This window comes from Argentina silus (assembly GCF_951799395.1).
Source record: "Argentina silus genome assembly, chromosome: 17".
Lineage (NCBI taxonomy): Eukaryota > Metazoa > Chordata > Actinopteri > Argentiniformes > Argentinidae > Argentina > Argentina silus.
Window position 1 is genome coordinate 16,791,418 of NC_139671.1, and position 12,535 is coordinate 16,803,952.

Below are 12,535 nucleotides of genomic sequence, written 5' to 3' on the forward strand. Positions count from 1 at the left end.
AATTAACATGGGCACAGTCTGCCCCTATGTGACGAACACACCCTCGCTCTCCCTCAATGCCAAGCCGGGGAACTTCTTTATAGCACTCGTCCAACACGAACAAGAGTGGAAAAGTACCAGGGAGAGTTACAGCCGGGTAGCTGCCTTCCTAATACGTTTTCGGCTATTTTCAGAGAAATTAGGAACATACTTGATTTGACATTGTTATGCATAGATTTACAGTTACAATCGAAAAGAACACCATTGCCATGTGTTGCAGGGCTCTGTCCAAGAATATTTGAGTGAAGGGCAGAGCCAAAGGGGGAGGAGCAATAGCCCATAAACAATGGCAACTATTAACTAGGCATCGTAAAGGTTATAGGAGGGTGGAATTTTAATGTGGTATTTCACTGTCAAGAGCAATTACCTGAGTGATGTAATATACGACCAAGGGGAGCTCTCCGCAACGAGGGGGAGCCAATAGAAAGCTTCCGTATAGATGGGGTGGGGCTTACGATGAATAAGCCTAAACGCCGTTCAAACGTCAAACGCTTTCGCAGATTTTTCCGGTGTTAAACACAAAGCCCTCACCTGCTTTTCCGTCCGTCTTGGGGTCCATGATGACAAACTCGGGGCGCAGCTTGCTGATTCGCCGGCCCTTGAGGATTGGCACCAGGCCACCCAGGTACTCCAGGTAGAGGGTGTAGCAAGGCCCGCCCACCTCTGGGTTGTCTTCCGTACGCTTCATGGTGCAGTGCAGACGCTCGTTGCCTGCAGTCGGGTAGCTCACAAAGTCTCGCATGTTGTTGGGGTCTGGGATGGGGGGCTGGGGGGGGAGAGAGGATGGTAAACATTCTAGCAAATGGCTTTGGCTTTGCTGCCCTACAGGCCCAAATACGGGCAGTCCTCTCGCTTGAACTCGAATAGAATTCTAGAACACTTTATTGTCCGTCCTTGCCAAACTTGTCTTGCACAACTTAAAAGCACTGACAACACAACACATTTAAAAAAACAAAAAACAAAAACATACATAGCTGATGTACACAGTACTGTATATATAACATACAACACAACATGTGCACTAAGCACAAGCTATGCCATACAACTCATTACAGATACACCCAATCAGTTCCCCAATATCTCCACACCCAAGGTTCACATATCTGAAGTCCCTATGCCTCCCCCTCCTCCTACTCCTCCTCCTCCTCTCCCCCCCCACCCCCTCCTCCCTCACTTTGATGGTGGCGGCGAAGGCGGTGGTGACGTAGGAGCAGAGCCGGGAGGGCATGGTGAGCTTGGCCACGTCCTTCTCCTCCCTCAGCGCCCCCGCCATGCCCTGCTGGCACAGCAGCTGTAGGCTGGCCACGCGGTGCTCCACCCGCACCACGTAGAGAGCCGGGCCGCAAGCCAAGAACAGACGAGAGTCCCGGTGACCCCAGCACAGCGTGGTGATGGGCCGCTGAAGAGAGAGAGAGAGGGAGGGAGGGAGAGAGAGAGAGAGGGGGAGGGAGAGAGAGAGAGAGAGGGAGGGAGAGAGGGAGGGAGGGAGAGAGGGAGGGAGGGGAATGATACTGATTAGCATTGTTATTTCTACTTTACATTTATTACTTTAAATTTTTACTTTATTATTTATTCATTACTTTACATGATATATGAGAAAGAGAATGTACTGGAGGAGGAACTATTGGATTTCTCTTTATGTTGTGTGATCAGCATAACAATGAGAAATCTTATCGGTTGTGTGTGTGTGTGTGTGTGTGTGTGTGTGTGTTGTGGATGCCAGTGTAGGTGTGTGTGGCAGACTGACAAAGTGTTGTATGTGTTGGTGAGCGTCCTGCTAGTCACCTGTGCAGGTGTGTCCAGTGTGTAGATATGTTCTCCGCAGACGTTGTAGAACTTGACAATGGCGTTTCTGGTGAGGGGAGGGCAGGAGGGGTCGGGGGGGAGGACCGCTCTCTCCATCCCTGCCACGGCCAGGAGGTCCCCCTGAGAACACCACTGGACCACCACGTCTAGATGGGAGAGGGGGGAGAGGGAGAGTGAGTGCACACATACACACACCCACCATAGACAGAGAGCACAAACACAGACGCGCGCACTCACACACAGACATACAGACACACACACACACACACACACACACACACACATACATACCCTTGAGGCCTGTGCGGATGAGAGTGGGGGAGAGGTCATCATAGTTGTTCATCAGGCTGATGTCTCCGGAGGTGAAACTGACCGTAAGCAGAGGCTTCAGGCTGTGCACTGTAGGGAGAGACCACAACATGACCATGTTAGAGAGAGAGAGACTACAACATGACCATGTTAGAGAGACCACAACATGACCATGTTAGAGAGACCACAACATGACCATGTCAGAGAGAGAGACCACAACATGACCATGAAAGGAGAGAGACCACAACATGACCACAACATGACCATGTCAGAGAGAGACCACAACATGACCATGTTAGAGAGAGAGACCACAATACAAACAATACAACCTCAAAACTACCTCAATACAACCTCAAAACTACCTCAATACAACCTCAAAACTACTTCCTATTTACCTTAAGTCAAAGTGACCATTACGAAACCAGTCAACTACAGCAGCCACTCTACTTCAAAAGGTAAACCAAGACAAATTGTATATTAGTTCCAGCATTTCAGAAATTCAGACCCTTTCTAAGCACTCACTGTATTATACGGCAAACATCTTAGCAACTACGTCAGGGGATGGGGTGATCAATATGCATTTCCAAAGTGGGCCATAAAAATAGATTGCAAGTGAGGGAGACTTTGTGTGTGATTGAGGTGGGGGATGTGATGGAGGGGGGGGAGACAAGGACATTTATGCATCTTTGGCAGCTGCTTTAAGTGATTCATCTTTAGCTGGTGAGTCCACTGTGTCCTGCTCAACACACACACACACACACACACACACACACACACACACACACACACACACACACACACACACACACACACACACACACACACACACACACACACACACACACACACACACACACACACACACACACACACAGCCCCTCACCTTACCACCATCTATCTATCTACTCGGTACAAAGTGACAAGTTAAAAAGCTATAAATAAGAGAGTTTCATAACACAGCAACTGTTACTTTGTTCACAACGTCAACCTTGGACAGCTTCCTTAACAAGCCCCTGTAACGAGACCAGGGACAGTTATTAGTGGCCTTCTGTCCATGACTTTAATGTGCTCGTACAATCTGTAGTGTTGATACACGGGGCAGTTTCCTGGACACAGATTAAAGGCAAAGTCCTGGACTAAATCACACTTTTGAAACTTTCCATTGAAGGTGCAGTCTTGAGTCTTGTCCGGGAAACAACAGACACTTTCTGTCCATCTCAGAGCTAAATCAAACTTTTTTTTTAAATATTTTTTATTATTATTTATTTTGTTTCCACTGTGGTGGCAGGACAGTATGCTGTGCATGACACTGCTAGTATGTGGTGTGTTGCGGCATGTCTTATGAAATGGTTCTGTTCTGTTCCGTTTTGTGAGATGGGATGTGTTGTGCAGCCCGAACCCTCGTCGTGCATCACGTCAGTGGGTCGTTGGGATCTTGGCAGGCTCGGAGAGCAGAAGGCCTGGCACCTCCGGTCCAAGCCTTCGTCCTGAGAGAGCCGCAGATCATTTCTCGGAGCCAATCAATTACCATCGACTCCTTTAATTAGTGAATTAGAGCATAATCACTGTTCCGGCTAAGGCAAGCACTTTTCAGCTTTACTACGCGCAGGACGGTAAAAACATCACAGGGGGAGGCCGGGCCCAGACGACAACGCAACCGTAGCAACCGGCAGTAGTTAAAAAGAAAAGGAGGAAGAAAAAAAGAGAAGAAGAGAGGAGGTGTAAAAACGAGGCTGTTACGTGAGCTGCTGCACACAGGGAAACAGCAGGGGGTGGGGGGGTGGGGGGGGGGATACACGTACACACATCAGGGGGTACACACGTCATCCCTCCCCCAGCGTGTCATGTTGCACCCTGAGAGCGACCGGGGGAGAGTGGCTAGCGCTGTTCGGAGCAAATTACAGGAGTTTACCTGCGTCATGTAGGCACCTGCGCTGACTTTTTGGTGTTTTTCTTTGTGAGTGTTTTTTTCCCCCAGTTCATTTCTAGGGAGGGAGGGAGGGAGGGAGGGAGGGAGGGGTTGGTGGTTGAAGGCACTGACACAAGCAGTGGCCATATAATTCGAATGGGTCGAGTAGTAATTCACAACAAAGGCGCTCTTCCATTGTGTTTGGCCCGTCTCGGCCGTGTTGGTGAGGTCTTTTGGAACTCGTTGGACTTGTGTTTGAGTCTCGGTAACTGCAGTGAATTATTAACCGGGGCCCATGTAAAACACAAATTTAAAACACAAAACCGTATCCGCTCAGCCATTGTCATCTCTATGGAGAGAGCCCTGAGTGGCGGTCACTAGGGGTAACGCAGTGTGACAGTGTGCTTTTGAGACTGTGACAGCTGCTGTCGTCACGACAACGCCACACCACCGTCCCAAGCACCAAGTCAGCAATTAGGAGTTCCTGTGGCAAAGTCATCCCAATGTCACACATGCCCCACAGTATCCTCTCCTGCTTGCTTTCCTTCCCTCCCTCCCTCCCTCCCTCTTTCTCCCTCCCTCCATCTCCCTCTTTATCTCCCTCTCCCTCTTTCTCCCTCCCTCCTTCTCTTTCTCCATCTCCCTCTTTATCCATCTCCCTCCCTCCCTCCCTCTCTTTCTCCCTCTCCCTCTTTATCTTTCTCCCTCCCTCCCTCCCTCCCTCCGGTCACACTCGTTTGTTTTTAGTAGCCCTTGGAGTCCCCTGACCCACTCCCCCACAGTCCAAGCAGTGGTGCTTTAAGAGACCGTGCACTCAAATGGTCACCATCCCATTTCCTTGTGCTAATCATTTGGTCGATGGGGTGGGGAGGTACAGAGTGTGCCTGTGAAATGAGCATGGCAAATGACAAGTACGTGACGAAATTATCTTCTCCAAACTCGACGGCAAAGAAAATGAAGCTGGCTCTCCTGAACACTTCGCTAAAGCACGGCCAAATGACACAAACTGTCCATTCTTGGACTGTAAAACTTTAGAGATCCAAGAGGCATACTGTGTGTGTGTGTGTGTGTGTGTGTGTGTGTGTGTGTGTGTGTGTGTGTGTGTGTAGATAGAACATAAGATGCAGCAGCAGATATCTCTTACACTCTAAACCCCCTTTTTACAATCAATAACTACAAGACCAGCTGACGAACAGGAACCCAGCACCAGAATCCAGATCCAGACAAACATGCCAATATTTCTTCAGTTCATATCTCAATCATAAAGTCTCTCCTTTCTAGAGCAGAGGAGCAAAGCAGGTCACCGGAAGAGGAGGAATAGAGAGAGGAGGAGGAGGAGGAGAAAGAGAGGGAGAGAGGAGGGGGAGGAGGAGGAAGTAGAGGATAGGACAGATGGCCACACATCTGCTTTCATCTACACGGTACAACTGAGGGATGGGAACAGCTGGACAGCTCTTTCCGCTGGAATTCTGCTCCCAGTAGGCACGCACAATGTCTTATCAGGAGCTCAATCTATTATAGATTAAAATGTTACTCTATGACAGATTACAATTCCTCATTCTGTAGGATCCTGGTCCTCTCAGATTATAGGAGGGCATTAAAAGATGGGAGCTGGCTGGGATGGATGGAGATGGACCCATCACAGAGTCTGTGGATGGAGGGTAGAGCCTGTGCTAATCTTCATATGCCACCTATTGTCTATATAGACGCCGCCCCTGTTATTATAATCTGCAGGGGATTGCTGACATCAAGGGGAATGGGGGGTGGGGGGTTTACCTTCAGACTCGTTGGAGAGGAGGTTGAGAAGTGGGTGTTGATGGCGGGGGGGGGGGGGGGGGGGGTAGGGTGTATAACTGTACCTTTTGTGGGGAGGGGGTAGGGTGTATAACCGTACCTTGTTGGGGGGGGGGGGGGGGTGTAGGGGTTGGGAGGGGGTGTATAACCGTACCTTGTGGGGGGGGGTGTAGGGGTTGGGGGGGGGGGGGGGGGTGTATAACCGTACCTTCTGGGGCGGAGTAGTGGTTGGGAGGGGGGGTATAACCGTACCTTGTTGGGGGTGTAGTGGTTGGGAGATGGTGTATAACCGTACCTTGTGTATGTGTGTATGTGTGTGTGTGTGTGTGTGTGTGGGGGGGGGGGGGGGGGTATAACTGTACCTTGTGGGGCAGAGTAGTCGTCTGTGTCCGTGTCGCTCTCGCTGCTGTCCTCCACCAGGAAGTTGGGGTAGTTCCAGGACATGCTGACGATTCCGTCCGACTCGTGCAGCAGGATGTGCGCCAGCATGCGCCCGTGGCAGTCCATCACGATCACCTGGCCGTCCGCAGTACCAAACAACACCTGCAGGGGGAGCACGGCACAGGACTAAGAACCCTACACAACGGGGTTGGAATACTCAAGTGAAAAATTTGATTAGACTGTACAAAAGTCAGTTTGAGGCAGAGAGGAAGACGAGAGAGAGAGAGAGAGAGAGACAGAGAGAGAGAGAGAGAGAGAGAGACAGAGAGAGAGACAGAGAGAGAGAGAGAGAGAGAGAGAGAGAGAGAGAGAGAGAGAGAGAGAGAGAGCGAAAAGACAGAAAGAAAAAGATCACTACCTAACCAGAGCTGACATGCAGCAGCACAAAATGTACTCAGACAAAACTACCCCACAGTGAGACAGAAAGACAGAGACAGACAATGCAGCCTTGTCAGTCACTCCTACACAGCCTAGGGGGGCCTTCTCTTCTATTTGAATGCCAAGCCCTTTTCTTCTTCTTTTTTTTTTTTTTAACCGAATCAAAATGATTCCCAAATCTGCCTTGACTAGCCTCCAAATGAATGTTAGTCTTTAGTGTCCCAAATGTACGACCTCTGTATCCCCCCCCCCCGCCGCAGAGAGAAACCAGGAGAAACACTCATTCCCTGGCCTGGCTCCAATGTGGCGCACACTGGGTTCGGGCAGGTGGGTTATTACTGTTACAGGTAGATATTACGGGACGTGGTATGACCTGCTGGTCGTCGGGGGTCCAGATGCCACAGGTGATCTGGCTCTCCAGGTTGATCTCTGACGACCAGTGTCTCTGGCCGCTGACCGAGCCCACCAGCACGAAGCCATCGCGGTAGGAGATGAGAGCCTGCGTTCCGTCGTGGGACCAGGTGAAGTCGCTCACCTGGACGGGCCAAGGGCACAGAGAACAGGGACAGGTCAGCCACCGATTCTGGTTCGGATGTAATAGCTTATGGCAACAGAGATCCGGTATACGGGCATGGTGATAGTTTTGACAGAAACCCGGTTTTTCCATATTACCTTTTAGGGCAGGCTTCTCGACAAGCCCTACTGGGTTTCTTAACCGCCCCTTCGCGATTTACCGTCTCTTTTCATTTTGTCTTTCATTTGTTATTGTGTGTGTGTGTGCATAAATAAATACATAAATAAACTCATTGATTGTAGTCGGCATGGTGACAGTTCCATTATCAACTAATTTCTCTCACAACTCCTAAGTGCCAGCTCCTAATCTCTAATATTGTACCGTCTGATTTGTTTGTTGGTTTGTTATTGCCTTGTTTCATCTTTTTTGTGTATTCATCACGTGATTCAGAGGTGTTATATACGGGCTCTTCAGGTTCTGGTTCAGTGTTGGCTCCTGTAGTGTGTACTAGCTGCATGTCTCACCTGAGCCCCGCGGTCGTTGACCAGCTCCACGGACCAGCGGCCCTCGTACTGGATCCACACGAAGATCCCTCCGTCTGTGTCACAGGTAGCCAGCTTCTGGAAGGGCTCGTTCCATCGCACCAGCACCACCTGGCACGCCACACACACACACACACACGCAGACACACAGACAGACACAGACACACACACGCAGACACAGACACATGCAGACACAGACAAACACAGACAGACACAGACAAACACAGACACACAGACAGAGAGAGAGAGAGAGAGAGAGAGAGAAAAAAAACACAAAAGAAAACTCAGAACAAGGAGACAAGCGCACATTTCGGAGAGAGCTAAATTTGGAGCTCTAGAAGAAAATCAATCAGAAAGTAGGTTAACCTAATTTCACCAGTGACGTAAAAAGAAAGTGCTAATATCCTGGAGTGTCTTAGATAATGGCTTTCTAATTTCTATCATTTCCTCCTCCTATCATCAAGCACGCTGGGTGGCCATCCAGAATCAAAAGCACAAGGCACAAGTCAGTGTGTGTGTGTGTTTGTACTTTTTAAAACACGCTTCAAAAAGCGAACCCTCAAAAGCTCCCCCATAGTTGTAACTCGAGGGACGACCTTTGACACCCCCCCCCCCACGCCTCTCTCCGAACGCCACTCAATCTGGAGAGGGGTGGCGGGTGTGGGGATGGGTGCTGATTGGCTACTTCGACGGGTCGAGGACTCACAAATGTACAGTTTCTCACAGAGAAAGCGAGGAGAGGAGGTGTGTGGTTCATTGCTGGAGTACAGTGGGGACATGACCAACGGGAGTAAAAATGACTGAGCCGCAGGGCACAGAGTGTATGGCTGGTGTTGTAAAGGGATTGGTCAAACCAAGAGACACATTCTCACCTCTAGATATGCTTTGCGTGCCAAAAAGCAGGACGCTGCCACTTGCAGTTATGCACATACAGTATCGAAACACTTCTACAGACTATTTTCTGTAAGTGAACAATATCGCAACGTGCTCCAATTATTCGCTCATCGAATATTGTCCCAACCGTAGAGAGGGAGGCGGAGCAAGAAAGATAAGAGACAGAGAGAAGGAGGTAGAGAGAGGGAGGTAGAGAGAAAGAGAAAGGGAGGTGGAGAGAGAGAGAGAGAGAGAGAGAGGGAGGTAGAGAGAAAGAGAGAGAGAGGGAGGTGGAGAGAAAGAGAGAGAGAGGGAGGTGGAGAGAAAGAGAGAGAGAGGGAGGTGGAGAGAAAGAGAGAGAGGGAGGTGGAGAGAAAGAGAAAGAGGGACAGGAAGGTTGAAATAAAAAGAGAGAGGGAGAGAGATGTAAGGAGGTCGTGAGAGAGAAAAAGGGGAGAGACTGTGAGAGAGGTAGAGGTACATGGGAGTGAGTAGGAGCGAGAGTGTACAAAGCCTAAAAGACGATAGCGAGCCAAAATGGACGCTCCTACTGACAGCAGTGACTCAGTGATATATGGGCTTTTGCACTGACCCCGAGATCACTGGATAAAGACAAGAAAGCCACACTGTACCTGCGTCACTCACGGCTCTGACTGATGGGGAGTGAAAGGGTGACATGGGAGAGGCTCTCTCTCTCTCTCTCTAGCTTTTACTTGTCGGGCTCTTGATAATGCCCCTCTGCTTCTTCAAGTCACTCTTTCTTTACCTCTCTCTTTCAAACAACCTCCTCCTGTTTCTATAGGCTACATCTGAAACACTCACTTTCTTTCTTTCTTTCTCTCCCTCCCCCCCCCCCCCCCCCCGCCCGCCCTCTCTCTCTCGTTGTATCTGTCAAGTCTTCGATAGTGACTCGGCCTATTCCCAGAGGTATAATCCCAGCCTCTCATCTACCCTGAGAGCGCACACACACACACACACACAGTCATGCTTTATCAGAGCTTACACTGACTGCACGCCCCACAGATCAGCTCCCCTGGCTATGGGCTCAGGAGTAGATTAGCCTCACTCCCTCCCTCCCTCTCTCTCTGTTCTGGTGATGCTATGGTCTAGCTAGTCAAATATTTAATGATGGCATCCCTTCCCTTACTTTACTAAAGACCAATTCTCTCTCTCTATCTCTCAGACCGTAGGTCAGAGTTCACACATTACCTGTTTGGGGTGATGGCCTCAGATACAAGCTGGTGGCAACTGTTTTATCAGCCAGTGACAAGATAATGCATTGACTTGGAACACACACACACACAGTGACACCCCCCCCCCCCCCACACACACACACACACACACACAGCATTCACACTAACACCATATAATCAATACCACACCATCACCTCTGCAGCCAGCAGCCTCCTGAAGGCATCGGTCTGCTTTAGCTCTGGGCACAAACGGTTAACGTTGTCTACAATAACACTCATCTCCCTCTCTCCTCCTCCTCCTCCTCCTCCTCCCTCTCTCCTCCTCCTCCTCCCCCCCTCTCAACTCCCTCCCTCTCAACCCTGTGCAATAAGGTGTCCAGTGGTGGTTAGATTTACAGTGCTCTCCCACCCACACTCCCGCTGACATAAATCCTAATTCGGTACAATAGCTCTGTCCCCACCAGCAACCCACAGGGGAACCAGCACAATGAGAGCAGGCTGGAGGACATACAGCAGCAGCAAAGGCCTCTATGGGCTATGCACACTTCAAACACACCACTGCAAAGGCCCATATCCATCTGCGCGCGCGCATATGTGTGTGTGTGTGTGTGTGTGTGTGTGTCCATGCGTCGGGAGACAATGATATAGGCCCTATATGGCTCATAGGTTGTCATGGTGGCATTTTAGAGGGATTACGATGTGAGGTTGTGTGTAATATAATGCAGCAGCAGACCTGGACTCTTTGAGTCGATGGAGACAAATTACACACACCTGGCCTCTCTCCACAGAGGTGGTTGAAACCCCAGTGTGTGTGTGTGTGTGTGTGTGTACTGTAGCCTATATACACTCACCGAACACTTTATTAGGAACACCTGTACCGTCTCATTCATGCAATTATGTAATCAGCCAATCGTGTGATAGCAGAGCAATGCATAAAATCCTGCAGATACGGGCCAGCAGCTTCAGGTACTGTTCACATCAACCATCAGAATGGGGAAAAAATGTGATCAGTGATTTTGACGGTGACATGATTGTTGGTGCCAAACGGGCTGGTTTGAGTATTTCTAAAACTGCTGATCTCCTGGGATTTTCACGCACAACAGTCTGTAGAGTTTACTCAGAATGGTACAATAAAGAAAAAAACATCCAGTGAGCGGCAGTTCTTGCGGATGGAAACGCCTTGTTGATGAGAGAGGTCAACGGAGAATTGCCAGACTGGTTCGAGCTGACAGGAGGCTACGGTAACTCAGATAACCACTCTGTACACTTGTGCTTCTCAGAATGCACAACGCGTCGAATCTTGAGGCGGATGGGCTACAACAGCAGAAGGCCACGTCGGGTTCCACTTCTGTCAGCCAAGAACCGAAAGCTGAGGCTGCAGTGGGCACAGGCTCACCAAAACTGGACAGTTGAAGACTGGAAAAACGTAGCCTGGTCTGATCTCGATTTCTGCTAAGGCACACAGATGGCAGGGTCAGAATTTGGCGCCAACAGCATGAATCCATGGACCCAACCTGCCTTGTGTCAACAGTCCAAGCTGGTGGAGGTGGTGTAATGGTGTGGGGAATGTTTTCTTGGCACACTTTGGGCCTGTTTATACCAATAAATCATCGCTTGAATGCCACAGACTATTTGAGTATTGTTGCTGACCATGTGCATCCCTTCATGGCCACAATTTACCTTCTAATGGCTACTTCCAGCATGATAATGCAGCGTGTCACAAAGCAAAAGTCGTCTCAAACTGGTTTCATGAGCATGACAATGAGTTCAGTGTTCTTCAGTGGCCTTCACAGTCACCGGATCTGAATCCAATAGAACACCTTTGGGATGTGGTAGAACGGTAGATTCACAGCTTGAAAGTGCACCTGAAAAATCTGCAGAGATTGGAGTGATGCAATGATGTCACCATGGACCAGAATCTCAAAGGAATGTTTCCAACATCTTGTGGAATCAACGCCACAAAGAACTGAGGCTGTTTTGAGAGCAAAGGGAGGCCCTACCCAGCATTGTGTAGTATAGTGTTCCTAATAAAGCGCTCTGTGAGTGTATATATAGCCCAGCAGGGCTTGTGCTGGGATTAGCGTGAGCTGGTCAGACGGCCCGAGAGGGACAGCTGAACGCCTCAGCGTGACGCAGCCGTTTAGGGGATCAGACGTCACATGGCGGGCGGGATGAGACTGGGCATCCATAGACGAGAGAGGCTGGGGAAAACACAAGACAACAACACAGCCTCTGAGTCAGGCTAAAGAGAAGGAGCAATTTACCCATTAAACCCTGCTAAGGCCCCCCCCCCCCCATATATATATACATACACTCACCGAGGATTTTATTAGGAACACTATACTAATACTGGGTAGGGCCTCCCTTTGCTTTCACCTCAGTCCAGGCCGAGCGCACAGACTCTTGGGTGCTGTCATTCAAAGGCCGAGTACAGCCTGTCCATATGTGCAGCAGGATTTTATTTCATGAATATTAATAACATTAATTGAGCCTATTAGATAAATGAATAATGCATAATAGATACGAACCGTGCCTTATTCATGAACTGTTAGGCACTTTGGCCTCTATAAAATAAACGACTAAGATTAAGCCTGGTTCGAAACGCGAAACCCTGGCGGGAGCAAGTTCGGGGATGGACCAGACTTTCGCTCGATGCAGGTCGGGGGGAGGGCCAGATTTTTCGACAGCGCGCACGTGCACACGCACCCACACTTTGTCTCTCGGTCCCATATCAACA

The 12,535-nt window shown here is 49.6% G+C and overlaps 1 protein-coding gene across 1 annotated transcript in view; it reads right to left on the reverse strand.

The window, feature by feature from the left end:
- tulp4a (TUB like protein 4a) overlaps positions 1–12,535 on the reverse strand; it is a 30,037-nt gene that overhangs the window by 8,855 nt on the left and 8,647 nt on the right. Inside the window, exons 3-9 of the mRNA XM_083688502.1 lie at positions 7,715–7,843; positions 7,050–7,211; positions 6,220–6,400; positions 2,137–2,244; positions 1,825–1,991; positions 1,214–1,438; positions 571–805 (exon numbers count right to left, since the gene is read on the reverse strand). Of these exons, the coding sequence (XP_083544628.1) occupies positions 571–805; positions 1,214–1,438; positions 1,825–1,991; positions 2,137–2,244; positions 6,220–6,400; positions 7,050–7,211; positions 7,715–7,843 (1,207 nt within the window). The remainder of the gene's footprint in view (positions 1–570; positions 806–1,213; positions 1,439–1,824; positions 1,992–2,136; positions 2,245–6,219; positions 6,401–7,049; positions 7,212–7,714; positions 7,844–12,535) is intronic.